The sequence below is a fragment of the Heterocephalus glaber genome, unplaced genomic scaffold (genome assembly GCF_053883595.1).
Source record: "Heterocephalus glaber isolate CG9 unplaced genomic scaffold, H.glaber_assembly_v1.0 deba00000281, whole genome shotgun sequence".
NCBI lineage: Eukaryota > Metazoa > Chordata > Mammalia > Rodentia > Bathyergidae > Heterocephalus > Heterocephalus glaber.
Genome location: NW_028258139.1, coordinates 8,886,167 through 8,913,815, shown reverse-complemented (window position 1 = coordinate 8,913,815; position 27,649 = coordinate 8,886,167). Strand labels below are relative to the sequence as shown.

At 41.4% G+C, this 27,649-nt stretch overlaps 1 protein-coding gene across 4 annotated transcripts; it reads left to right on the top strand.

Moving 5' to 3' along the window:
• The first annotated feature begins 39 nt into the window (after window positions 1–39).
• On the top strand, window positions 40–27,649 carry Usp18 (ubiquitin specific peptidase 18). Of its 4 annotated transcripts, none has more exons than XM_087186155.1 (11): window positions 40–171; window positions 13,419–13,681; window positions 14,662–14,758; window positions 15,533–15,678; window positions 18,582–18,661; window positions 18,940–19,086; window positions 19,451–19,546; window positions 20,067–20,234; window positions 24,445–24,567; window positions 25,074–25,123; window positions 26,232–27,649. In XM_087186155.1, the coding sequence occupies exons 2-11, from the start codon at window positions 13,528–13,530 to the stop codon at window positions 26,275–26,277; spliced, it is 1,107 nt and encodes a 368-aa protein (XP_087042281.1). In that variant the 5' UTR covers window positions 40–171; window positions 13,419–13,527; the 3' UTR covers window positions 26,278–27,649. The 4 variants fall into 4 exon arrangements, with proteins under 4 accessions (XP_087042281.1, XP_012924247.1, XP_021105044.1 ...); XM_013068793.3 differs by having other exon boundaries at window positions 24,445–24,576; XM_021249385.2 differs by lacking the exon at window positions 19,451–19,546 and having other exon boundaries at window positions 24,445–24,576.

Below are 27,649 nucleotides of genomic sequence, written 5' to 3'. Positions count from 1 at the left end.
GGGCGCGGGGAGGGGCGGGGCGGGGAGGGGCGGGGCGCGGGGACCGGGGCAGAGGACGGGCGGCCCTGCTGCGCTCGCTCATTCTGCTCGCGGCTGCTTCCTCTGCCGGAGCTGTCCAGGAGCCCACGTCGGGTTTAGCAGTGGAGGCTTGGCGCCTGCGAGGCACTTGAGGCGAGTTTGGGGCTAATTTCGGAACTTTTCTTTTCTTTCCAGGACGGACCTCCAGCGGAGCTCTCTGCTCATGGCTGATTGAGGGATTTATTTGGACTCTGCGAATGATGGCAGTGATTTGTATTCATTGCATGCATCTGTTGGGCCAGTGAAATCTTTTTCCCAAGTGGATGTATTTATTTGGGCTTTTGGGATGACTATGTTTAATTAAAAAAAATGAAAGAAAAGGCTAAAATGTAGCAAGCTTGTAAAAAAAAAACCCTCAAGCAATGCACACAAGTAAAATAGAAACAAGCTTCTCTTAATCTTCAACTGTATTTTTGTGTATACCTTATCAAAAAATTTTTTGTATGGAAGTCTTTAAAATTGTTTTGTAACTTGCTTTTCCTACCTAGTAAATTATGGATATCTTTTCACGACAGGACATGATACGTGAATGACTTTTTAAAAAAAAAAACAACTGGTGTTTTGGGCCGGGGCATTTAGCTCAGTGGTTCTGCCGCCTGCCTCACAAGCGCAAGGTCACAAGTTCGATCCCCGGTACCAAAAAAAAAACAACCCCAAAACAGATGTTTAATATGGGAAGTACATGATTTAAAACATGGACATTTAGGTTGTTTCCAGTTTTTACTGGCATAGATGATGAAACAATGAATATCATTTTATGTACAGTCATGCAAATGTACAAATATATTCGTGGAAAATTCTTAGAAGTGGAATTGCAGTAGTGGGAGAAATTTGAAATTTGAATTGAAAAATTTTGTCAAACCATGCATATTAGAATATTTTAGTCTTTATTCTTCTCTTTCCCCTCGCCCTTTATTTTCCTGGAAGAAAGCTAAATTTAGAGCTTTAAACATGAAATTCCCTTCTAAAACTCCTGAAAATCTGAGTTCCAAGTGTTTGAAAATTAAGGCTTTAATTTCGTACTTAACAGCATTGAAGTAGTTATACCTTGAGAATCATTGTGGAAAACAAGGTAAATATTGGGGATCAAACTCAGGTCCTTGTGCTTTCAAGGCGGGTGGGGGAACCACTGAGCTAAATCCCCAGCCCCACAAGGCAAATATTTTAAAACACTTTAAAGTATTTCATATAAAGTTTTCCTGTGGGTGTTAGTGCAGTTAGGCAGAGAGTTACATCTAGATAACCTAATGTGATCAGACACACAGAATAGAGAGAAGAGTACGGTAGGTGTACACTCCATCTTGACTTACTAAGCATTAACAAAGAACTTTTTAAAAAAACTTTTTTGGTTTTTCTATTTTACTGTTAAAAATGTGTTGCACAGTTTTGGCATTTTTACACAATGTCGGGCTTACAAAAGGAGAAAAATGTTTAACATCAACATAGCCAAAAAGGAGGTAAGTCCTAATCATTTCACACGGGGTCTTTCTTTTGGGGAGAATAGTTTCAAGTTACTTTTGGTTTTATATGGACTGTTCTATTTTTCTTTTTTCTTTTTGGTATGGGGGAATCAAACTTGGGACCTTGCGCTTGCAAGACAGGCGCCGGAACCACTGAGCTAAATCCTCAGCTATCTGGAATGTTCTAATCTGTGTATCTAACATATTACCATAACTCCTGAAATGCAAAAATATGAACCAGCCATTAAGAATGAGGTCTGTCCTGGGAAGGATGATGGATGCTTTTAGTCCCAATTACTCTGGAGGCTATGGCAGGAGAATCATTTGAGTCCAGAAGTTTGAAGCCAGCAACATAGTGACACTCTGTATCAAAAAAAAAAAAGAGAGAAGGAAAGGAAAAGAGGAAGAAGAGGAAAAGGAGGGGGAGGAGACAGAGAGAGAGAGAGAGAGAGAGAGAGAGAGAGAGAGAGAGAGAGGGAGAGGGAGGACAGGGAGGAGGAGCAGGAGGAGGAGGAAAGGAGAAGAAGAAAAGTGGTATCTTGGGGCACCCGCCCCCCCAAGTCTATGGTATCTGCCAATGAGGAGCTGAGCTAGTAAAGAGACCCAGACTAAAGCAGCTTTCTTGCATCAGCCCCTCCCAGCTCTTTCCCACCTCTCTGAAGACCCCGATTGCCACCATTCTTATCTTCCCCTCATTTTAAGGATAAAGATTTTAGCAAGGGTGGCACTAAATTGGTTAGGGAGTTCGAAAGCAAGTGTTTTGAATAAGGGGATCAGCTCGGAAATTCAGCTTCCTTGAGATATATTCAGCCCCTTTTCTCTTGTAGATGCTCATTGCATCTGCTTGGTTCAACTGCATCCTCTCTGCTCATCACCCTGCCCTTCCCCATCTTCCTCAGGTCTTTAAGTTTCACTTTCCTTTGCTGCCTTTCCCACCTGTCTCCTTGTTGTGACCAGCCCTGGAATGTTACTGCATTTTTCTCCAGCCGGCTGCCAGTCCACGCAGTGTGTCCACTGCAGGACAGGGTCCCCGGACCATGCAGGCTCTGGTTGCTTTCTAGTCTGTTTCAGCACAGTGCCCCCAGGGATGGTTTCAAAAACCCAGTTCCAGCTGATGGAGTATTTTGAGGCCATCGCTTCTTGTTCAGCTTGACTCCTCTAGGCTGAGCCTCATGAGAGGAACAACTATTTATAGCCATCTTTCTAAATATTTAAAAAGACTTTAATTGGCACAATTTGTATGTATTTATGGAGTACAGTGCAGTGTGGTATTCCAATTCTTGGATACAGTGTGAGGTGATCAGATCAGGTTAGTTGGGATATCTACCACCTCAAGCAATTATTTCATTGTATTGGGAGCATTCAAAATCCTGTACTATTTCGAAATGCACAATTAATTTATTTAACTGTAAGTACCCTCGTGTGGTACAGAAGATTAGAAATTATTCCCTTTTATCTAACTGCTCCCTGTACCCACTAATTGTCTCCCCCACCCCTTCTGGACTCTGGTAACCACTGTTCTACCCTCTCCTTCTATGAGATCAACTTTTTAGCTTCCCCATGCAATAGACACACATACTATTTGTCTTTCTGGGCCTAAAATATTTCACTGAATATTCTCCAGGGTATCTCATTGTGGCTGTGATTTGGATTCCCTTAATGACCAGTGTGTTCAGCATTTTTACATATACATGTCGGTCATTGTATATATTTGTTGATCATCTTCTTTGGAGAGATGCCTGTTCAGTCATTTGCCCATTTTAAAATTGAATTATTATTATTTGCTATTGTGTGAAGTTTGCTTTATTCTGGATATTAATCCCTGATCAGGTGAGTGGTTTGTAAAAATTTTCTTCTGGCCCCTTTTATTTTTTATTTCTTATCTTTTCCTTTAGGTCATTTAATAATTAAATTTATTTTTCTGATATATCACTATTTCTCTCTCTCCTTTTTTTTTGGTACTAGGGATCGAACTCGGGTCCTTCTGCTTGCAAGGCAGGTGGCAGAACCACTGAGCTAAATCCCTGCCCTATTTCTCTTTTTAAAGCAATGATAATATTAACACATTAATTATACAAATCAATGGGTTTCACTGTGACATTTTCATACATGCCTGTATCATGGTTTGATCACGTCTACCTTCTCTTCTCCTCCCCTCCCCACTGGCCTCTTTCCCAGTCCTTAATATACCCTCTTCTACTTTCCAGTTATCCTTTAACATTTTTTTTCCTGCTCCCCCCCTTTGATTTCTGTGTGTATGGAATATTGTTTTCTTTCTCTCCATTTTCAGTCTATGTGTGTCCTTTTTTTTTGTACCAGGGATCGAACTCAGGACCTTGCGCTTTCGAGGCAGGCGCTGGAACCAGTCTATGTGTCTTCTTAAAAGTCAAATGTGGGGCCAGGGATTTAGCTCAATGGTGCTGCCACCTGCATCCCAAGTACAAGGTCCCAAGTTTGATCCCCCCCACCAAAAAAAGTCAAATGCGTCTCATAGGCAGCATAGATTGGATATGATTTTTTCCATTTAATCACTCTGTCTTTTAATTGGGGCTTCCTTTCCTTAAAAAAATTTTTTTTACTGGGGTTTGAACCCAAGACCTCCTGCATGCTACTCTACCATTGAACTATACCCCTAGCTCTTTTTGAATATTTTATTTTGAGACAGGGTCTTGCTAAGTTTCCTAGGCTGGCCTCAAACTTGTGATCCTCTTGGTCAGCTTCCTGACTAGTGCCAGTTTGCCTAGCTTGATTAGGAAATTTAATTCATTTATTTTCAAGGTAGTTATTTACAGGTAAGGACATGCTACTGCCATTTTATAATATTTTGAGAGGGTTGTTTTGTAAATCCTTTGTTTCTTTCTTCCTCCTTTGCTGTCTTCCTTGCATTTTGATGGTTTTTTGGGGGTGATCTTCTTTGAATTCTCTCTTTATTTTTTCTGCAAGTACTACATAGCTGTTTGGTTTTTGGCTATCATGAGGTTTATATAAAACATTGTAAAGTTAAAACAGGCTGTTTTTTTTTTGTTTTTTTTTTTTTGGTGCCGGGGATCGAACTTGGGTCCTTGTGCTTGTGCAGCAGGCAGCGAAACCACTGAGCTAAACCCCCGGCCCCTAAAACAGGGTGTTTTAAGCTTAGTTGCAAAAAGATTGACATTGCACCCCTTCCTCCTCACCTTTTATCCATAAAAATTTGTAGGTATAGTTTTAAAAATAGTTATTTTTATTCTCACCGAAGTGATAAAATTATTTACCACCATAATACTAGAATACTCTGCAGATGGCTATGTATTGCTTATACTGTTGATTTTTAAAATTTTTCATATGCTTTTATTTCATTAGTCAGTGATCTTTTGTTTCAATTTAAAAAGAATTTCCTGTGGGTTGGGGCCTAGTGGTGATAGTATTTTTCAGCTTGTATTTTTCAGGAAAAGTTTTCATTTCTCTCTTATTTCTTCTTTTTTTTTCAATGGCTTTTTGGAGACAGGGTCTCGCTATATAGTTCAGGCTGGCCTTGAACTCATGGGGATTTTTCTGCCTCAGCTTCTTGAGTGCTAGGATTACAGGTGTGCACCACCATGCCTGACCCCACTTTTTATCTTTTGCTCCTTTGACTGGAGAATTTCAAATTCCTGTCTTCAAGGTCACTGATTCTTTCTTCTGCTCTGTCAAGTCTGTTGTTGAACCTTTCTATTGAGCTTTTCAATTAATTTGTTGTATTGTTTATATCTAGGATTTCTACTTTTTTTTCAGTATTTATTTTTTTTCTTTCCTGGTACTGGGGATTGAACTCAGGACCTTGCACTTGTGAAGCAGATGTGGTGTCACTGAACTAAATCTCTGGCCCTTTTCTTTAGTATTTCTATTTTATTTATTTATTTTTTTTGCTGAACTCCTTTTATTCATGAATCATTTTCTATGTGTTAATTTTCTTTTTTTTGGTACCTAGGATCGAACTCCTTGCGCTTGCGCAGCAGGTGGCGAAACCACTGAGCCAAATCCCCGGCCTCCATGTTAATTTTCTTATAGTTTCCTAAACTTCTTTCAGATGACAATTTGGAATTATTTGTCAGTGCCCTCAGAGACCTCCATTTCTTCAGGGTCTGCTATTGAAGCTTCATTAATTTCTATTGGAGGTGGTGCATTGCTCTGATGTTTCACGTCTGTGTCCTTGTGTTAGTGCCTGTGCATTTCCAAACTCCAATGTGTTCTTCACTATGTAGTTGAGGTTGGGAGTCTACTTGGGTCAGTCGGCAGCAACGGTGGGCAGGGAGACTGCTCTCATGTCCTTTCATGACATGACTCTGTCATGTGATTCTGTCAGCCGTGCTCCAGGCAGAGGAGCCTGCCCGCTGGATTCTGCAGCCTGCAGAGCTGTGCCTCGGCTCCAGTCACCTCTGATAGGAGAGTCGGAGCTCACTGTTCCTGGCTGGCTAGGTTTGCCATCTAGGATCTGCAGTTGGCCAGGATCATCGGCTGGGCTCTGCGACTGATCAAGATCTCAGATTATTACCCAACCATGGCAGGCAGGGCATAGGCTGTACTGCACAGATGTGGGTGGACACAGACTTGCCTCTCATCCTAGGGTAGCCTTAAACAGCACCAAGAATTGGTGTATTAGTCACTCAGCCCTGGAACTGCTTGGGGCCAGATGCCCCCTCGGCATGTAATCACTGGCCTGCCCACTATCTCCTAGCCCCAAAAGGTTTAAAGGAGAGCACTGTGGCTGGCCATGGAAGCCAGTTGGGGATTTGAGCCTGGGAGTCCAGCTGACCATGTACCTTCTTCCTGCTGAGCAGAGCTGCTGACTGTCCTCTGTGGTTGTGGGTCTCCACTGGCCAGTGTGCAGGGCAGCCACTGAGATCTCTGTACTAGTTACCACACTCGCCAGCTGTCTGTACAAACTGTGGGATCAGGAAAGCCCGTGTGTGGTCCTATGAGGGGTGACATGGTCAGGGTGATGTTGCTCTGCTCACCCTTTGTGTGCAGCCTGTCTCAGTTCTACAGTTTGAGTTCTGCGATGTCCACAAGGGCATTCCCATCTGTGACTAGTACCTCACTGAATTTCTGTAGGGGGCAACAAAGCTGGAGAATTCCTGTACTGCCACCTTGCTGATGTCAGTCTCTCCTCCAGTTTCCTTAATCGGAGGAACACAAAAATCTTTAAAAGAATGGTCTTTTTTTTTTTGGTACCAGGGATTGAACTCAGGACCTTGCCCTTGAGAGACAGGCACGGTGTCACTGAGGTAAATCCCCCGCCTGAGAATGGACATTTTTTTTTTGGTACCGGGGATCGAACTTGGGACCTTGCGCTTGCGAGTCAGGGGCCGGAACCACTGAGCTAAATCCCTGGCCCCAAGAATGGACATTTTTATGCATGATACTGGAATGATTTCACCACAACCTCCTAATCGCTGTAATTTTTGTTATTATTATGCCATTTGTACTTTATTTGTAAAACACAAGGGAAGTAGGACATCAAACATATTTTGGTAAAGAGTCTCTTATAGATCTTTGTGTATACCTTTGATTATTTCCTTGCAGTGGATTCCTATCATTAGAAACAGTATTAGTCTTCTTTCAGTTACAAATGATAGGAACTCACTGCAGACTCTGAACGGAGAAGTTTCGCGGGGAGGAAACTTGAGGCTGGGTTGGACCTGGGTTTTAAGCTGGTGGCCTCAGGATTCTCTCTTGGCTCTGCCTACTTTCATTTGCTATTTTTCTTTGGCTGATAGGTTTTCTTCCCATGTTGGAAAAGGTAGTTTGATTTATGTTCTTTCAGGTTAAGACTTCATCTAAGAAGCCTTGGGGCTGGTGATGGACAGTCCCAACTGGGCCACATGCACATGGCGGAGCTGGGCACCAGGTACACCACAGGGACAGCTCTGGGTCACGCAACTGTCCTTGAGACAGGAAGTGGGTGGGGTTGGTTGGGGTGAGCTTCAGCCAATCCTCCTTGTTAAAAATGAAGGTTTTTGAAAAGAAAAGGTGAATCTTCTGCAGAGGAGGGGTGTTGGACAGGCTGCAGTGACAGCTGTCCAGGGTGATAAGTTCAAGGGTTCCATACCTGCTGTTGCCTTGATCTCTGGGTCAGCTGGAGTGGACGATGCTAGGGACAGTGTGCTTAATAGGAAAAGCTGACTGCTGCTGGCTAGACCTGGACCAAAAGGTTGCATTTTTTTCTTTTTATCTTTTATATTGACACAAAGGTTTTCACTAATGGCTCCCTTAAATGGAAATAAGGCAACCAGGAAATCATGGATTTTTAGGAAGACTGATGATTAAAATTATCTTCCTGAAATGCATTGAAGGCAGCTGCTCTGCATTAAAACCTACATTCCACGGCCAACTCTCAGAAGCCAGAGCTTCTTTAGCTTCTTTAGTACTAGAAGTCTAAGTACTTTCTTTAATGTGCGTGTGGGTCATCCAAGAACCCTGTCAAATGCAGCTTCCCATTCAGTAGGTTTGCAGCATGGTCTAATACTCTTTTTAACATATTCTAGTTAGCAAGATATTAGACCAGTAGCTCCTAATCTTTAAGCAAAATGAAACAAAAAAATTGTACCCTCCTCAAGATAGGAATTGCACTTTTGGTATCCGCTAGTTGAGAAATCACACTGTAAACTGCCATGCAGTCAGAATAACTTTTAGGTCAACTTGTACTTCTATAGTCATAACAATATGTGCGAGGTCCTGAGTTTGATCCCCAGGACCACACACACACACCTTAAAGATTAGGCATGTAGGGCTGGGGATTTAGCTCAGTGGTTCTGTTGCCTGCCTTGCAGGTGCAAGGACCTGAGTTTGATCCCTGGTACCAAAAAAAAAAAAAAAGATGAGGCATGTAGCTCAGAGTTAGAATGGTTGTCTCAAATGCACAAGGTCCTGGGTTCATCCCAAGAACTGCAAAAAGTAAATAAAATAAAAATAAATATAATTATGACAACGTCTGCCTACATTTTGGCACCTTTTGACAAAATACTACAGGGCTGGGTGTTAAAATTCAGTATTTAATCGCAAGTGATGCAGCCTATTTCTTGCTCATCCTTAAAAGCACTCTGGGAGGGTGAAGCACAGGGATTGCAAATTCAAGCCCAGTCTGGGCAGTTAGCAATTTAGCAAGACTCTATCTCAAAAGAGGAGGGGGTGGTGCAGAAGATGTAACTCAGTGTGAAGGCCCTGGGTTCAATCCCTAGTACAACAACAAACAGAACAAAAGGCAGACCAATTTCAGCGTCTTCACTGGAATGGATGCGAGAACGCTCTCCAGAGCAGGTACCACCTGAGAAACATTTGGAGTCTCAAATGTTTGACTTCATTTTGTTACTTCTTCAGTATGTTCCAGTGAAGAAATTGTAGGTACTAAGCTTTGCAAACTATAGCATTCAGGCTTTTTGTGGCTTTTGTTTAGTCTTCTAAGCGTATAACATCTTCTCTCCTGCAGTGTCTGAATGTCATGCATAACACCCAACCAGGCACTTCCAAAATCTTTAGCGTCAGGTAACGTGCTCCCAACTGAAGAAGAGCAAGGAAACTGGCCCGCTGTCCTTCTCCTTTGGTCACGATTTCTACCACATTATGTTCTGTTGTGCTACCTTACTTCCTGAACACGTGCCTAAAGAATGTGTACAAAACACTGTAAGGAATAGGCTGCATAATTTGCAGGTACATGTCAAAACAAGAACGTGAGACACCTGTTAGTCATAAAGAATGAAATTGTGTCGTTTGCAGGAAAATGGATGGAACTAGGAACCCATCATGTTAAGGGAAATTAACCAGCCTCAGAAAGTTAAATGTCACATGCTTTCTCTTATGTGAGAAACCAAACAAATAAATAAATAAAATAAAACAAATGAGATATGATGGGAAACCAGGAGGGAAACTTTTGCAGATGGGGAAGGGGATCCGTGGAAGAAGGTAGGAATGGGTGAGGGGGTAGTGGGATTAAAATGATCGAGATTATAGTCAGTGGATGTACTGACTTCCCAAAACAAAATCCCCATTCTGTAATACTAATATGCATCAAACAAACAAACAGAAGTAACTGTGCATCACACACACAAACCTGGGCCTCTGCTAAGCACAGGACTCTGTGTCATGGCATAGACTGTGTGTTCTAAAGCTGGCCTTGTGTGTGTTTGTGATTTTTGAACCAGTTGGTTTCTTTTTGTTTTTTCTACTGTTGGCCACTGTGGGGTACTGCCTTTTTGTGTGGTGTGTGTGGTGTTTTGAGATCGGGTCTCGCTGGCCCTGTAGTTCATTCACGCTGGACTTGAACTCACTGTGTAGCCCAGCTGGCCTCAGGCTCATGCCTCAGCTTCCAAAGTGCTGGGATTACAGGCGTGTGACATCACACTCAGCTACAAATATTTCTTCAATCAGATTATCCAACAGAGAATCCTGTTTTAATTCATCATTAATTCACTGTGGTGTTAGTTTAAGAGAGGCTTTGGTTGTTTGCCTGTTCACATGCCTGCTTACAAGACAAGAAATAGCACATTTAAAACCACTTCTTTTGTGCACAACAATATAATTTGGGAAAATTTTCTTTAAGAACCCATTTTTCCAGAAGTAATATTGTCCCTAGTATTCATAGTATGGTCAACTCTCAAAATTTGAGAGTTAAAGCATTGACTATTAGGCAACAAATTAGAGAAATAATCTGGATAACAGTTTTTTAGCCTCCATAAACTGACCACGTAACAGACAGTAGTGTGCTTGGTTCATTTCTGTATTCTATGATATTAGAAGTTTGATCAGTGAGATTAGACTGTTGAATATCTTGTTTTTCTCTAAAATCTTTTCTTGCAGAGTCCTAGTGTTTTTTGTTCTATCTAGACTGAATGGTGACTTACTATTGAGTTTATAGCCTGTTTATTTTGAATTTCTCTTCATGACAACTTCAGGTGGTAAAGTTAACATTCTGCTTTTAATCCATCTTCATAAGATGTAAAGAATTTGCAAAATGGAATTTTTCTTTACAGATTCATGTGTTTTTTGGAATTAAATAGTTAAAACTTCAATACAATTCTTTTTTGGTTTTTTTTTGGTACCGGGGATTGAACTCGGGTCCTTGAGCTTGCGCAGCAGTTGGCAAAACCATTGAGCTAAATCCCCGGCCCCAAACAATTTTTATAAAACACAGAAGTGATAGAAGCCCTGCAAGTGTGCATTAATAAAAATTTTAAAATATTTTAAGAAGAGAATCTTAACTTACTCTTCTTTGAATTATTATTATTATTATTATTATTATTATTATTTTGGTACCGGGGATCAAACTCAGGACCTTGCGCTTGACAAGAGGCGCAGCACCACTGAGCTAAATCCCCGGGCCTTCTTGAATTATTTTTAATTGAATAATTGTTAATTCCAAAAGAATACAACATTCTTCATAAACTACTTAGCAAATGTATACTTTCTAATATATGTATTAATATTCAACTTTTTTAAGGTTTTAAAATAATCTCTGCATAAAATTATTCCAAACTCCTAATTTCAGCATCTTAATTTTCAGTAAAATTTATGCTTTTATACCTCAAAATATAAAGCATATGAGATTTCAACTCCAAGTTATATGTAGAATAATTGCAGCTGGCTATTCGGATATTAGCTGTCCAAATGACCTCCCTTTTTGTTATGTTGTGTAGCTACGATAATAATCAAAGTGGGTACTTGTTCTTGCATGAGTGGGGAACACCAGAAATGCTTTGGTGTGGCATTTGGCTGTTTGTCCTTTTAAAGGCTAAGGCCAAAGCTGATACCAAGGAGCAGATCTTGACTGAATAACAATGTTGAAGCCACATATTTAAGTCTTCAAGAAATGTGTAGGGTGAAGGGAGGGGAAGGGGAAAGGAAAGGAGGGAAAAGAAAAACTATGAGAAAAGGAAAAAAAAATGGAAACGATGTCTGTGTAAATAGGGAAGGGCGGAGGGGGTGAAGGATGAACAGGTAATGGGGAAAAAAATAAGAACCGGGATACATCATGTACAGGTCCAAACACCCAATGATAAATGTAAACGAATTGTACACCTAAAATGTACCAATAAAAGAATTTAGAAAGAAAAATAAAAAAAAATGGGCTCAAATTTGAAAAAAAAAAATGTGTAGAATGAGTTTGGATACAATTCCACTTCAGCACACACCCTGGCCACATATGGGAACAATTGAGATACTCATATGACTATGGTTTCACATTCTATCTTATTACTTGTTGTTTAATGTATGCTAAGTTTAGTACTTGGTACATTACTGTGCAATTTTTCCTAAGTTCATTATTTTTTTTTTTTGGTACCGGGCATCGAACTTGGGACCTTGCGCTTGTGAGGCAGGGGCCAGAATCACTGAACTAAATCCCTGGCCCTTCTCTTGGGATTTTAGAGTTGAGGTTAAGTGGTTGTTTAACTTTTAACATGATCCCAACTTGTTTCCCCAAGAAATTAGACCATATTATACCCATAGCCTAGTAGAACATAAAAATCCTATCTATCCACATTCCTCCAACACTTGATTCAATCAGAATTCTTTTATATACACAGTATTATTTTAATTGACATATAAAATTGTGCATTTTTATAGAGTACTATAGGACGTATCAATACATGTATATAAAGTGTAATGATCAGATTCTACCAGAATTCCTAGTTGTTCTCAGTTGAAAAGTGTAAAATGATATCTCATTATGGTCTTGATTTGAGTTTCCATGACTATTTGTTAACCAGTTTATTTTTTATAAAATTAAAATTCTGGCTGGGTGTGGTGGGACATGCCCACCCGTCATCTCAGCACTCGGGAGGCTGAGGCAGGAGGATTGTCATGAGTTCAAGGCCAATCTGGCCTCCATAGTGAGTTCAAGGTCAGCCTGAACTACCGAGCAAGACCCTGTGTCAACAACAACAACAACAAAAAATTAAAATTCTGGAACATTTATACTCTCATCCATTTTGAGTTTGGCTTTACTTATGCAAATCTGCTTACAGTGCTTTGCGTGCACTTCCCATATCCTCTTTCTCCAAACACAGATCTTTCAAGCATCAGCTACTGTGCCTCAGGACACCCCTTATTTCAATCCAGGCCCTTTCCTCTTTAATAAACTGTTTCACTCTCAGCCTCGCCCATGAGAGACCTCTCCTGAGATTCCAAAGTATGTTTGGGGTGGGCCTGGAATTTAGCTCAGTGGCACCATGCCTGACTCACAAGCGCAAGGTCGTGAGTTTGACCCCCAGTACCGACGAACAACCAAAATACGTTTGGAAGGATTTACAGGTGGCGAAGGTCTGTGTCATCAGGAGGAAATAAAGAACCAGGGGATTGGAGAACTGAGTTAACATGTCCTCCTTTGTAGCTAAGATTTTTTTCTGTTCATGGACCTTGAGTTTGTGTTGGAGGGCTCGGCTGGGTGCTGTGAGTCATCACTAATCCTCTCAGCCAGGGGAACGGGTGCTGTGTGAGCGGGGGACCACCAAGTCCACAGTAGAGATGGACGTTCCGCACAGTAGAACTCAGGCAGCCAGTTACTGGAACAGCTGTGTACCAAGTGCACGGCAAGATGGAGCACCAGGGCCCTCCTGAAAATGGAGGAGAGGCTTCCAGAGGCAGGGATGCGCTGTGGGGCCCGGGATGTCTGTAGGTATATCCGGAAGTCAGGGGTGTGGGTAGCCAGGAGTTTGCTTATGAGCAGCCTTTAAGCAGTGGGACCAGTCGCCCTCAGTGGTCCAGGGTGGGAGCAAGGAGCAGACAGACACTCAGTTTTCTGGTCTGGACTCCTTGGTGAGTCCCATGCTATTTACCACTCAGAGGCCTTGGCTTTTTGGACTCAGAGCGGCCGGTATGAATACACTCTCCCCGTCCCTGGCCTCATCTACCTGCTGTGTGTTTTCACAGGGGTTCCACTGCACCTGGGCCTTCGAGCTCCTCCTGGAAGTGAAGTCCTGGCATCCTGAACACACCCAGCAGCCTTGAGCAGGGAATTTTGGAGCAATTGCTGATAGGCATGGCGCTTGGGTTCCTGGGGGAAACGTGCCAGTCAACCCTGGCTGAGTCTCAGCAGTGTTCAGGAGAATCCTTGGAGAAGAAGGAAGAGAACAGAGACATGAAGAGGAAGAGAGAGCAGCCAAGAGGTCTCAGTGCCTGGGACCACCCTCACGGTCATTAGAACCTCTCGTTTTTCTCCTTCTGATCTTACAGAAATGCTTTACTCACTCACTGTTCTGTGAAGAAGCACAGCTTTATGGCTAATAGCTCCTGATTGCTTATGCCTGCATTTCTGCATCGGTGAAATGGGGATAATAATAATAATAGGGCTGTTGGGAAGATAAATGAGATGATCTGTGGGAGCTGCTTAAACCAACGCTTGGCATATAGTACCATTCAGAATTAGTTTGCATCTTTCCTGTGACCTTTGTACAAGTCTTTCTGGAAGCAGGGGGCTCCTGCTGATTTGGGGACGGACATCTGCCTGCAACCACCTGTTACCCTTTGCTTTTACATTTTTACTGCCCTATCTCATGCACCAACGTCCTTTTCCCAGGAACTCTGAGGATAGCAGTGGCTCAGCTTTGTGGCATCAGCTGAGGCCATGGTTAGGATAGTGGGTCAGAGAAATGTTGTCTTTCAGTTTTCTCATATCTTTGAAGTTCTTTCTGGCTTTCAGCCTCTTGTGAATTGAGATTAAGTGCATCTGCTCCAAAGCTGTCTTCTGGTTTCCTCCACTCCAGTGGCCTCTCTGCTGGAGTCTGGCATAGACCAGTCAAGCACAGCTCTGAGTCCCATGGACACCCACTCCAAATCCACTGCAAAGAGGTTTGAGTGGAAGGAACCCGGGATTCCCCCAGCTATGCTTCCTCAAATGTTTCTTTTCCTCTGCTCTTCCAACAACAGCTTGTACTGTGCATTTGTCAGTGAATCATTTGTCACCTTTTGTGACACCTCTTTTTCCTAATGGACTATTAAGCTTGTCCTGTTGTTTACCTTTGCAAGACTTTTTGCTTGATATTTCTCCTCAATTTGTTTGCAAGCTCCCTTCACAGCATTTCATGTCCCAAATAGATTCTGGAAAAACATCTGATTTTTGTTGAGCTCTTTAGGTAGGCCTTTTTTCCTCAGTACTTTTTCTCTCCCTTTATAGGCCTGGTTGGTTTACACAACATTGGACAGACCTGTTGCCTTAATTCCTTGATTCAGGTGTTCATAATGAACACAGACTTCACGAAGATATTGAAGAGGTAAGCCTGTTATTCAGACTGATAAACATGCATACTATTTTAGGTTTTTAAATATTCACTTTTTCACTGTGATTTTAGAAGTCTTCTTTCACAAGGTGCCAGAGAAAAAGGTCCTTTCCTACATATTCTGGACTACACATTAGATTCACACAAGTTGTTTGGTTTCAGTTGGTCTGGGTTGGCAACCAGGCTCTGATACTTTTAAAAAGTCTACCTGAGTGACTTTAAAGTACGGGCAAGATTGATGGCCACTGGTTTGGTTAAAAGGGAGTTGGGATTAGTTTAATGTCAGGAAAAAAGGCAATAGGATTGAAAGCGCGTGTGTGAACGTGTGTGTTTACCTCCCATTCTCCCCATCATTGGCAAGGGCAATCGAGAGTTGCCTGCAATTAAATGAATCTTTGCTAAAACACTCATCATCCTCATATTACCCTTCGTAACTCACTATTCGCTGTTCCAGTTCAAAGTGCTTCCAGCAAGACCTTCAGTGACCTGCCCCACAGACCCAGAGCCTGGTGCATCTGCCCTTGGTTGTGGTGTGACTGTGTGTGTGTGTAGGAGTTGTGTTGCTCCCTCTCTCAAGGGAGAACTTTGCATAGCTGATCACTAACTTGGTGGTTTTCAGCTGTGGTTCCCCATTTAAGTCCCTAGGCCCCATCCCTCTGAGTTCAGAGTTCTTTCCTGAGTGGCTGGGACATGGAGATTTTTAAGGTTTTCCAGGTGATTCCAGTGTGTGCCTCTGGTAATGATGTTCCTGCTGTTCTTCCTTGGCAGGATGACAGTGCCAAAGGTCTCAGAAGAGCAAAAGAGAAGTGTCCCCTTCCAGCTGCTGTTGCTGCTGGAGAAGATGCGGGACAGCCGGCAGAAGGCGGTGTGCCCCACGGAGCTGGCCTACTGCCTCCAGAAGAACAATGTGCCACGTGAGGCTCGGGGCTGGGGCTCTGGCTGCTGCCTGTGACCTCCAGTGGTGGGAGCCCAAGAGAGAGGGGAGAGCATGGCTCGTGGGCAGAGGTGGACGCTGGACCGCCTGAGGTGGAGGGTGGTGTAGATCTGAAATATTTTTGATGTTTTTTTTTTTTACTTTTAAAAGAAAAAAGCCTGGGCCGGGGATTTAGCTTGGTGGTTTCTCCGCCTGCTTCGCAAGTGCAAGGACCCGAGTTCGATCCTTGGTACCAAAAATAAAAAAAATTAATAAATAAAAGAAAAAAGCCTATTTTAGTGGATATTTTTGTGAATGTTATTGGTTTACTATTTTTTGAAGTATTTTTTTTTAACTGAGAACAACTGTATTTAAAGGGTACAGTGTGACCATGTGATACATCTACACAGTGCATAATGATCAAATCAGACTAATCAGTGTTTTCCTTTCTTTAAATATTTTCTTTGTGTTAGGAAACTTTGAGCTCATTTATATGTATTATATGCACTACGTAGTGAATGGTTATGACCTATAATCTCCTTACTGTGCTACAGAACATTAGACCTTTTTCTTCCTACCTGATTTAATTTTGGTGCCTGTAATCCAGCCTCCCTCCACACCCCTTTACTCCATTCCTATCCTCTAGTGACCACTATTCTGCTCTCTACTAATATGAAGTCACCTATTTAGCTTCTTCGTATAATTGGTAACATGGTATTTGTCTCCCTGTGCATGATTTGTTTCACTTAATGTTCTCCAGTTCCATCCATGTTGCTGCATACGATAATATTTCATCTTTTTAATTGCTGGATAATATTCTGATATATATATATATATGTATATCACATTTTAAAAGTTCATTCATCCTTATATGGACACTTAGATTGTTTACTTTTTCTTTTTCTTTTTTTTTTTTTTTTTGGTACTGGGGATCAGACTCAGGACCTTGTGCTTAAGAGGCAGGTGGCATTGTTTACATTTTTTGGCTGTTGTAAAGAGTGTTGTAGTAAACATGGGAGTGTAGATATCTCTTCACCCTACTGTGTCTGTTTTTAATGCCAGTACATTCTGTTTTGGTTACTGTTATTTTGTAATACTTTTTGTATGATCTCTCTTTGCTGAATCTCTCATTCATATCATGAGTAGTCTTCCTATTTTTACTGAATTATCTGAGTGTATTTTCTCATGTCTCATTAAATCCCCTTGATATTCTTTTGAATTCTTTTTAGGCAGTTTGCCAATTTCCCTTTCTTTGGAGTCATGGCTAGAGAGTTACTGTATTCCTTTGGAAACCTTTTATTACCTTATTTTTTTTCACGCTCCTCATATCCCTATGGTACTTGTGTGTCTAGTGGGTCACTTGTCTCTACCAAAAGATACATATTCTTGTCTTGTTCCAGATCTTAAAGGACAAACTCCATTTTTCCTTGTAGAGTATGATATTAGCTATGGGCTTGTCATACATGGGGCTTTATTTATTGCCAACATTTTTATTGCTTTGTGGAGCAGTTTATGAAGACTGTCACTTCCCTTGTTTCAGTTGTGTTCTCACCTTCCTTTAGCTTTCTATAGCAATTTGTGTCCCTTAGGGAATTTTTCTTATCTTTCTTTGAATCATGGTTATTTGAATGCTGTTCTCCACTAGAATACTGTATAGGTTTCTTGGAGACGAAAACTTTCTTTGGCATGTGGAATGCCTTGCACACAGCAGGTATTTAGTGCACAGTGGAATAGGTAAGTGTCCTTGTATTTTTTAGGTGAATAGGGCTCTCAGTTCTGGGAGGCCTAGGTGAGGGGAAGATGTCTCTATATGGATACGATCCAACTTCCTCTCCATCCACATCAGCTCTGTGGCAGGAATCCTGTACCAGAGAGCCTCAACTGAATCCTACTATTAGACCGTGTGTCTTTGAGTTTCAGGTTCATTGTGTTGGAAAAAAGATTGATTAATCTACTCAACTGATAGATAATGGTTATCTGTTGAGTGCCAAGCATCATGGTGTTGCTGGGGAAAAGGAAACAAGATGGACAGAGCCTTTGCCTCTATGGAGCTATAGTTTAGAGGCAATAAGGCCCAAACCAAAATTGAAACAAAATAAACAAAATTTTTAGGTCCAAGTTGTGGTATTATTAAGGAAAGAAAATGGTGTTGAGATGGCAGATTTAGCACATTTTCAGTGACCACCTTTTCTTGCAGTGTCTTTGCATTTTGTCACCTATCCTTCTGGAAAAAGTCTTTGGTGTGGTTTTCATTTCCTTTAACTTCTTAATCCTTTTCATAACAACACTGTTAAATTCACAATAGTTTCAGCCTTATATTTACCTATGTGACAGGTGTGGAATTCACAGCCAAGTTCTGGCTCCCTCTAAGCCTGCATCGTATGATACTAAGTTGGTCCCTCTCTCCTTGTCTTCTTGGCAGTGAATAAAAAATACATCAAGGTTCAGAGAAATGAATTGCTTAGTCAGAGTGATGGCCTAGTATAAATGTAGGAGAGCATTCCTGGTACTGTCAGGCTGGGCCCCCTTGTAGGGGCCAGGAGAGCTGGATGGAGAATGAAAGGGTGGGAAACTTGTGTCATGTAATAGGACTGTGACTTAAGTTTTTGTTTGTTTGTTTGTTTTTTCATACCAGGGATCAAACTCGGGTCCTTGCGCTTGTGCAGCAGGCGGCAAAACCACTGAGCTAAATCCCCGGACTCTACTGTGGGTTAAGTTTTAAGACGAGCTCTCCAAAAGCCATAGCAAACTTACTTTTCATTTATTGGGCACCTAACATTTAGTAAAAACATCCTTTTCTGGAGTGGAGGAAGGCTAGTAATGACAAAATAGTGTCATGGTAGCAAAGCACAGGGCATGAGAAATCTCTGGTGACCTCACTGACTTCTGTTGCTTCTCTTTCAGTTTTTGTCCAGCATGATGCTGCTCAACTGTACCTTATAGTCTGGAACCTAATCAAGGACCAAATCACTGATAAGGACTTGGTAAGAACTTAGAATTAGAAAATTCAGAAGTTTAGGGTGCTGCTCATGGAAGTCATTCGGTTATTGTTTATGCCGTGTGTAAAGAGGTACAAAGGAGTTAATCTACATAGAATCCTTATCACAGTTGCGTGGCATAATTCCCGTTACTCTTCTGGACCTTTGTGTGTAGTGGTTACTACTTCTAGACCTTCTATCTGGTGAAGCTACCTTCTGGAAATTGGCCTGACCTGGTTTGCAGCTTTTTGCCCATCTTACCTGTTCCTTCTTCCCTCTTGCAGGCAGAGAGGCTGCAGGACTTGTACACTATCTGGGTGAAAGATACCTTGGTTTGCCTAGACTGCACCGTGGAAAGCAGCAGAGACAGTAGCTTGCTGACCCTCCCTCTTTCTCTTTTTGACATGGACTCAAAACCCCTTAGAACATTGGTGAGAAACTTCTTGGTTAAATTAGCACACCATTGCCACCCCCCACCCTGCTTCTTTTATCGACTCTTGGCTTTTAAAAAATAAATTTCTCCTTTGATTTGGAAAAACATACTTTCCCCTCCTACTTCCACTTTCCTCACACTGTTCCCTTAACAAGTGTCTCTCCAGCTCCTGCTTTGTTCCTCCTATCTGTGGGTACTTTAGGAGACCCTGCCAAATGGACCACACAGGCCAGTCATTTGGGGGATATGACGAAAATCAGAAGCAAAGTTTGAGTCCCCACCTGGAGGATGTGGGAGTAAGGGGTTACTATCTTGATGGGAAACACCAACACTGCCTGTTTTTCGTTCTTCTGGTGGGACAGGAAGACGCCCTGCGCCATTTCTTCCACCCCAGGGAGTTATGCAACAAAAGCAAATTCTTCTGTCAGAACTGTGGGAGGAAGACACAAGGGACACAGGTACTCACATAAGTGCAAATCTTTCGATAGCCTGGGGTTGCCCCTGGAGGACTTCCTGATAGCCTTCTCAGACCTGAGGGCACCTCATGATGGTTGAGGGAGGGAGGGAATCTGCATCAGGCTAGTGTCTGGGATCCTGGGGCTTCTGATTTCCAGAGCTGTGCATGTGACTTCTCAGATCACATCATCGAGAGGGACAGAGGCTCTTAGGGAGACGAGGAAAAGGTCCAAGAGCAGCGGGCAGGATTTATCCATCAGGGTTAGACCAGTTTCCCAGTACAGATACCATAGTTTTCCCCTTGGGCAGAACCTGGGGGCCACTTGTGCCTTTGTGGGGGGCGTGCAATGGTGTCACACGAGTCTTGGAGGAGCTCACCAGATGCCGTGAACAGGAGCCTTTAACTCTCTGTTGTATCCGCTTGTACCTGTGAGAGTACATACCACCAGCCCTGCGTTTCTTGGAATCTGCTCATTTCAAGTGTCTGAGGATTTGATCTCCATAGTGATTTTGTTTTTTCAGGCCTTGAAGCTGACCCGTTTGCCCCAAACTTTGACCATCCATTTCATGAGATTCTCCATCAAAAATTCAAGGGCAGAAAAGGTCTGCCATTCATTGTATTTCCCTGAGAGCCTGGATTTCAGTCAGGTTCTTCCAAGTGAGCAGGACATCAGTGAAGCAGAGGAACAGGTGAGATGTTCACTTCTGTCCTCATCGGTCTTAGCACACACCATGTCCTTTAGATTCAGTCTCTTCTCACCTATCAGCTTCCAGACAAGTTCTCTAGCTCCAGGCTCTTACCAAGGCCACATGATGATTTGGTCTCACTTAGATTCCAGACTGTGAGGCAGAGTTGAGTAGCCTCATGCTGGACAAACACTGGCCACAGATGTGTTTCCTCTGCACATTTGGGATACGCAAAGAAAGGAAACCAGCCACACCTCAGTGTAACTCATAGAAGCACACACATATTTGAGACACGCTATTCTTTAAGCAGTATTTTAACCATGGAAACCTATATGCTCTTGATTAACAGTGGTGGTTTGTTATCACCATATTGTCACCTCTAGCCTTTGCTGCTCATAGTGGCTTTTCTTTTAAGGTGCAAACACCTTCCTAATTTTAACTATTGGATTTTTGTGTGTAAACACCTCACAGAAATAAGGGAGGGAACTCATAATTCAGTACTTTCCTTCTGAGATAGCGTGTAAAATATTGACAAATCTGTAAGTAAATATGATATTTTGGGTTCTAAGTATAGTACCAATTAAACTTTCTCATTAAAACAACCATAGCTCATTTTGAGGATAATAAGAAAGTAGTCAGTTGATTGGGCCAAATTTAATCAAACGAGAGTTTAGTTCAGTTGTCCTGAGATAATCACTTACCAACTCTGAGAAAAAAAATGACATAAATATCTTTTTTCCATAAGTATGAAATGCTACATTTAGAAAATTTTGTATTCTCATATATAGGAATATAATTTTAGAGTTGTTACATCAGTCTGTCTATTCATGCCCAGAGACCATGATATTTAAAAAATTAAGGGGACAGGGATTTAGCTCAGTAGTTCTGCCACCTGCCTCGCAAGCGCAAGGTCCTGAGTTTGATCCCCAGTACCAAAACTTTAAAAAGTAAATAAAATAAAAAATTAAGGTCTGATAATATGATACATGGCTTCTATTATGACACAGTTTTTTTTAACCTATTGAGGGCATCTGTATCTCACAAGAGACTCTTTTTTCATAAGGTATCTTTTAAGATACCCTCTCCAAAATTATTTTGAAGCAAATCCCATACATCGTACTCCTTCATTTATAAACACTTCACTATGACTCACCAAAGAATAAACGTTCTTTTCCTCAACATAATCAATTCTATCTCATAATTCTTTAATATTTTCAAATATCTAGCCAATGTTATTTCTCTGACAGTTCTATAATTTGTGTGGTTCATTTGAATCTGGATCCAAACAGGTTCCACATTTCCATTTGGCTGCCTCCCTCCCTTCCTTCCTTCCTTCTTCTGTTTATTTGCTAAGTTTATTTTAGGGTTTCCTTTCTTTTTCTTGCAGTTTATTTAGTTGAAGTTTTTCATATTCCATAATCAGCTGGTGTTATTTAACAGATCCATCTAAACCCCTTATTTCTTGTAAATTGATCATTCACCCAGCATTTTTTATAAAGTCCAGCATGAAGTCCTCACAGGAAAGCAGAGAAAACTTTGCACCCTGGATTTGGGGTGACTTGGTTCCCTTGAATTGCCTTCCCCCTCCACCTCACTGATCCTGCTTCCAAAGTCTCATTTGAGTCATTATTCAGTGTGTAGATAAACTGCTTTTTTTTAAAAAAAAAACCTTATAGAGAAATGCAATTTGATTTATTTTCTGATTTAAAAATTTAGATTAATTTTTAAATCTACAGATAAACATTGTATATGTTTATGGTGTCAACATGATGCTTTGATATATGTATACATATTGGAATGATGATGTCAAGATAATTTACATATTCACCACCTCATATATATTTTTAGTGGCGAGAACATTGAAAGTCTATTTTTAAAGCAATTTCCCAGTACAGTGGCATCTCGGTTCATAAACTTAATTCTTTCCATAATTCTGGTTGCAACCCGAATTGAACAAGAACCAAATCAAATTTCCCCATATGGTCAACACTGAACTTAACCATTGAATTTAATTTGGTTTTAATCCAACTCGGTTTGCAACCAGAATCATGGAAAGAATTAAGTTTGTGAACTGAGGCACCACTGTATACAGAACATCAGTGTCAACAATAGTTATTGCACCAGAACTTATTCCCCCTGTTTAACTGAAGCTTTGTACCCTTTGTCAACTAATTTCCATCTTCCCTATCCCCTCTCCAGTCCTTGGTGACCACTCTCTGCTTCTATGGGTTTGACTTTTTTAGGTAGAAGAAAGTATTTATTTATTGGTACCGGGGATCGAACTCAGGACCTTGCGCTTACGAGGCAGGGGCGGTGCCACTGAGCTAAATCCCTGGCCTTAGAAGAAAGTATTCTTGGTTCTGCTCTCCCTAAAGGGTTCTGATGGTTGCCCTTCACTCATGAGGTCCTCTTACAATCAATCAGGAGTCTCTCTCTCAGCACTATTCCCTTTTTATAGAAAGTTATCTTTTACTTTGATTTTCCAAGATCGTAAGGGAGTAGAATGATGCACTACCATATCTAATGGATACTTCTGGGGCTTTTTCCAAAATTTCTCCATGATATTCCATTTTACTGACCCTCCTTAAAAATCTATCTTCCCCTAGGTTTCTCTCCAAGGGTTTCTTTCTTCATTGCTGGATCCTTTTCTGACCATCATTGCATGGATATTTAGTTTTAGTTCTATTCTTTTTTCTCTCTCTTTTCAAATATCATCTCATTAATTCTCATGATTTCAAAAATTGCCTCAAACTGAGAACTTCCGAATCTATATCTTCTGTCCAATTTTTTCTTGAGCTCCAAACTATGTTTTCACCTCCTTGCTGAATGTTTTCACATAGAAATCAGTCTCCCAATTCATGATTTTCATTCCAAACAACTCTGTTCTGTATTTGACTTTACAGTATCAAGGTGACCCTAATATCTAAGCCAGAAATCTGAGGTTCATCTGTATAATGCTTCCTATTTCCCTCCTTAACCTAATTAGTTACCAAGTACCTTTAGTTATTTCCACCTAATTTTACCCAAATCCATCTCTTCATCTCCATTTTCTGCATGGGCTTTCACCAGACAGGCTGGCCTGAAATCCTGCCTTTAGAGGTTTTGGCCTTGGGTAAATTACCTTATCTCCTTCCTTGAGTTCAGATTCTGCCTCTGTCAAGTAGAACATATACTAGCACCCACCTCAAAGAGGTACTGTGAGTATTAAATGAAATGTCATTTGCTAATAACGATTATTATCATTTTAATGACTACCACTGATAGTAATTCAGATTATCACCATTTCTTCCATGTGTCCTTGCGGTGCCCTAATTTATCTCATTGGTTTCTATCACATTTGAATTGTCTACTCCCCCCCCCCCACCCCGTACTGGGGATCGAACTCAGGACCTTGCACTTTCAAGGCAGGTGTGGCACCACTGAGCTACATCCCTAGCCCTACTCATTTTTCAAACTACTTTGTTTCAGTGTGTTTTTCAAAAATCAATCTGATGTTGCTTCTCTCCCTAAGATGTCCTGATGATTCCCAGTCATTCATGGGATAAAGTCCTCCTCCTCCTCCTGCTCTTCCTCCTCCTTTCTCCCTTCACCTCCACCTTTTTGATATGAGGTCTTGTTGCATTGCCCAGACTGGCCTCAAACTTGAGATGCTCTTACCTCAGTCTCCTGAGTGTCTGGGATTAGAGGTGTGCACCATCATGTCTGGCTTGTTAACTTGGCCTGTGTAGCCTCATTTCTAGGGACCCCTCAGCACCCTTCCAGACCCCAATGTCCTCAGTATTCTCTACTCTGTTTTGCTGCGGAGTCTTTGCAATGCCTGGGTCTGCACTTTAAAATAGTCTCTTCCCATAGCTTGTCTGCCAGTCTTTAAGTTCAGCTCAAACAGGTCTTTTCTGGGGAAGCGTTCCTCACCTTCTCTGCCCTTCCTCACTTGGCTTGTTCCTCCTTCTTTTTGGGTAAAAATGGATCCTTCTCAAATTACCTGTAAGGATATCTAGTATAAATCATACCATGATGATTCTGGTTTATATATTTGTCCTTCAGTTAGCTGTGAGATTCTTGAGATCAAGGACTTCATTCTAGTACCAGTGAAGTACCAGTGTCTGGCATGGTCCGTGAATAAATGGGTGGTGAAATAACATTTCTTAATTCCAAATAGGGGTGTAAAAGGAGCAGGGATAGGTGAATCACCCGATGCTTCATCTCCTTCCAGGATGAAGGGCAGTATGAACTCTTTGCTGTGATTGCCCACAGTGGGATGGCTGACTTCGGTCATTACTGTGCCTATGTCCGGAATCCTGTGGATGGAAAATGGTTCTGCTTCAATGACTCCCATGTTAGTTGGGTGAGAAACATTATCCAAAATTGCCTCTTGCCCTAGATTAGCCACCTCTAATAAATTCTGAGCCCAGGGCTGCATGGGTCTTCAAGGTCAAACACAGTGTGTTCCTGTTTTTTCTCTGTGGGGGTTGGTGACTTTCTAAGAGGGTCAAAACCCTTTCCTGCATGTCATCCCCATGGGGTCTGCAGCTCTGCAAAAATCCACTGACTTCATTGTCTAGGTTTCTGGTGCTCTAGGATCAGTGCCCTGCAGTTTCACATTCTGTGGGAAACTTCTGTAAAACCAGAAGAATTAGAAATGTATAAGTGACAACTCTGGAATAAGCATAGCTGAGTTTAAATAGCAAGGCTATTAAAAAGACTTCATTATACATGACATCCTGTTGCTAGGTGCTCCAGGTTGTCTAGAGGAGTGAAGGAGGGTAAACTATAGTACCCTGCATGCTGTGGATACTTAGTAGAGTCGGTTCACTGCTGACTTCATCCCTTCTACACTTTCAGGTGTCCTGGAAAGACATCCAGTGCACCTATGGAAATCACAGCTACCGCTGGTAAGAGAAGCACCTGGGTAATGGAAAACAAATGAACGGATACTGGTTCTTAGTGCTACAAAGCTCGCAGGGAGTCAGCTACTTACATGCGGGTGACTCCCCAGGGACTAACTCTTCAGCTTCATCTTTCAACACTCATCTCCCTGGCACACACTTTTCATGTTTCAGTACCCATGGCTGTTTCCTACTCTGCAGCCCTTTCCTGATTGGCCTAATGGTTTGTAGTGTATGGTTTCATTGCATCTCGAGGCTTCCTCCTTTATAGTAAGGTTCATATTGTTTGCTTACCTAGCTTTCTTTTCTATTAGACCATATACTCTTTGGCGAGAAAGGACTACTCTTCATCTTTCTTTATCTGGAATATTGGCTTGAATTTAGTAAATATCAATAAATTTTTTTAAAAAATCAGTTAACTATACAGGAATCTGGAGAGAACAAAGTTAAGTAAAATTAAGGCAGAGAGACCGCGTACTTTTTTTTTTTAACTGAGTTTCTAGATTAGGAGCAACAGTGTATATCAAAGATGACATTAGAGATGATTCTCAGTTGTAGAGGCAGGTGTGATCGTGTGAAAATTAATGAATTAGGTGTAATTTGTATCTGAAATCTTTCTTTAACTTTCTACTTTTCATCTTTCTGTTCTGTTTCTTCTAAGCATCTGTCTTAGATGCTTCATCTTTGTCAGTTTTCTGTCATTGATTCCTCATTACACCAGGAGTTGGCCTACTGGTTCTGTAAAGGGCCAGAGGAAATAGATTTTATTTCATGGATCATAGTCTTTGTGCAGCTATGCAGCTCAGAAGAGGCTGTAGACCGTGCATGAATGAAGGAATATAATTGACTTGTTGCAGAAATGGGGTTGGTTTGACTTATGGTCCCCTAATTTGTCAACTCCTAATTTAGAGTTTAACTAAGAGCAACCTAGGGGTTATTTGCCCAAGTCACCATTTTGTGCTCCTCTGAGGGCTCAGTGGGTGATGGGTAGATGAAGATTTGGTCCGACAGCTGGGAAGTTTACATATGCTTGCCTTATCATGAATTAATAACATATCATTTCACTGTGACTGTTTCCTTTTGCTATGCTGATACATTTTTCTCTTCTTTCCAGGCAGGAAACTGCATACCTTCTGGTTTACATGAAGACCAAGTCCTGATGGATACACCCTAAACCTTCAGAAACTGACAAACTATTATTTTCCTTTTCTATCTCCTGGATCAGGTAGACTCTGCTAAGAGATTTGGCAATGAGAAGAAGCATAATTTTCAAGTATATCAGTATATAAGTGTATAATTTGTATATCAGTATCTAAGTGTATAATTTGCAAGTGTATTGAGTGATCACTACTGTGGTTTGTGTGGGAGCAGTGCAGGAGGCATGGCAGTGTGAGGTGGTGGGAGCTTTAACAAACAAAGCCTAGTGGGAAGCAGTTAGGTCCATGGGCTCTCCCCATCCACACACTGATTGTGCCCTTTCCATTTCTCCATCACACTTGATGCAGCCAGGAGGGCCCTTGCCAAGATGCCAGCACCCGTGCTGGTGGGACCCGTCAGCCACTAGAATTATGAACCAAATAAACCTCTTTACTTTACAAAGTACTTAGTCTCAGGTGTTTTGTTATAGCAACAGATAAAGACTAGTACAATTATCAAAATATTTAACAATGAGATCGCACAGGCCCGGATCAGTCCTGTGTGGCTAGCTCAGGGCCCTGAGTGCATGCTTGACAAGTGGCAGACTCAAAACTTCCAGAATAAAATGTGGATAAATTTTTGATATTATGTTTATTGCCTAAAAAAGATTAGCTTTGCAAATGTAAATTCTCATTGGATAACCCTCACCGAAACCCCTCCTTAGAATGAATCATTGTTAAATAGCATATATTGGTTTCCTAGGGCTGATGTACTGTAACAAATAACTACAAACTGGGTTGTTTAAAACAACAGAAATGTATTGTCTCATAGTTCAGGAGACCAGAAGTCTGGACTTGAGGTCTCCACAGAGTTGATTCCTCCTGGAGGCTCTGAAGGAGACAGGTTCCACACCTCCCTCCTGGTTCCTAGTGGCTGTCAGCAGTTCTTGTCATGCACTGGCTGTGCCTGTGTCACTCCAGTTGCTGCCCTCACCTTCACGTGGCTTTCTCATGAAGATGCCAGCCATTGAAGTTAGAGCCTACACTCATCTACCAAGACCTTATTTTTATTTAATTACAATTGCAAAGACCTAATTTCTAAGTGAGTTCATGTTCTGAAGATCTAGGTGGGCATGAATTTTGGGGGGACACTAAATGCAGTGCAAGAGAAGGGTCCTACTGGACTTTTTTCTATGCATTTGCATATATATGTATTTATAACATAAATTATATTGTACAAACTACACTCATTGCTTTTTTTCACTTAACCATGTCTTAGAAAAATTTCCAAGCCTCTGTGTGGGTGGAGAGTAGTCTTTTAAAATTTTGCATTTGATTCTGTAATCATTATGTACTACAAACATGTACTGATAAAAAATAAAAATTGAAGAAAATG

Coding starts and splice junctions, on each gene's coding strand:
- Usp18 (XM_013068793.3), top strand. CDS start 13,528: ATGGCGCTTGGGTTCCTGGGGGAAACGTGCCAGTCAACCCTGGCTGAG. Junction 15,679..18,581: donor CCAGAAGAACAATGTGCCAC/GTGAGGCTCGGG, acceptor CTTCTCTTTCAG/TTTTTGTCCAGCATGATGCT. Junction 25,124..26,231: donor GGAAATCACAGCTACCGCTG/GTAAGAGAAGCA, acceptor TCTTCTTTCCAG/GCAGGAAACTGCATACCTTC.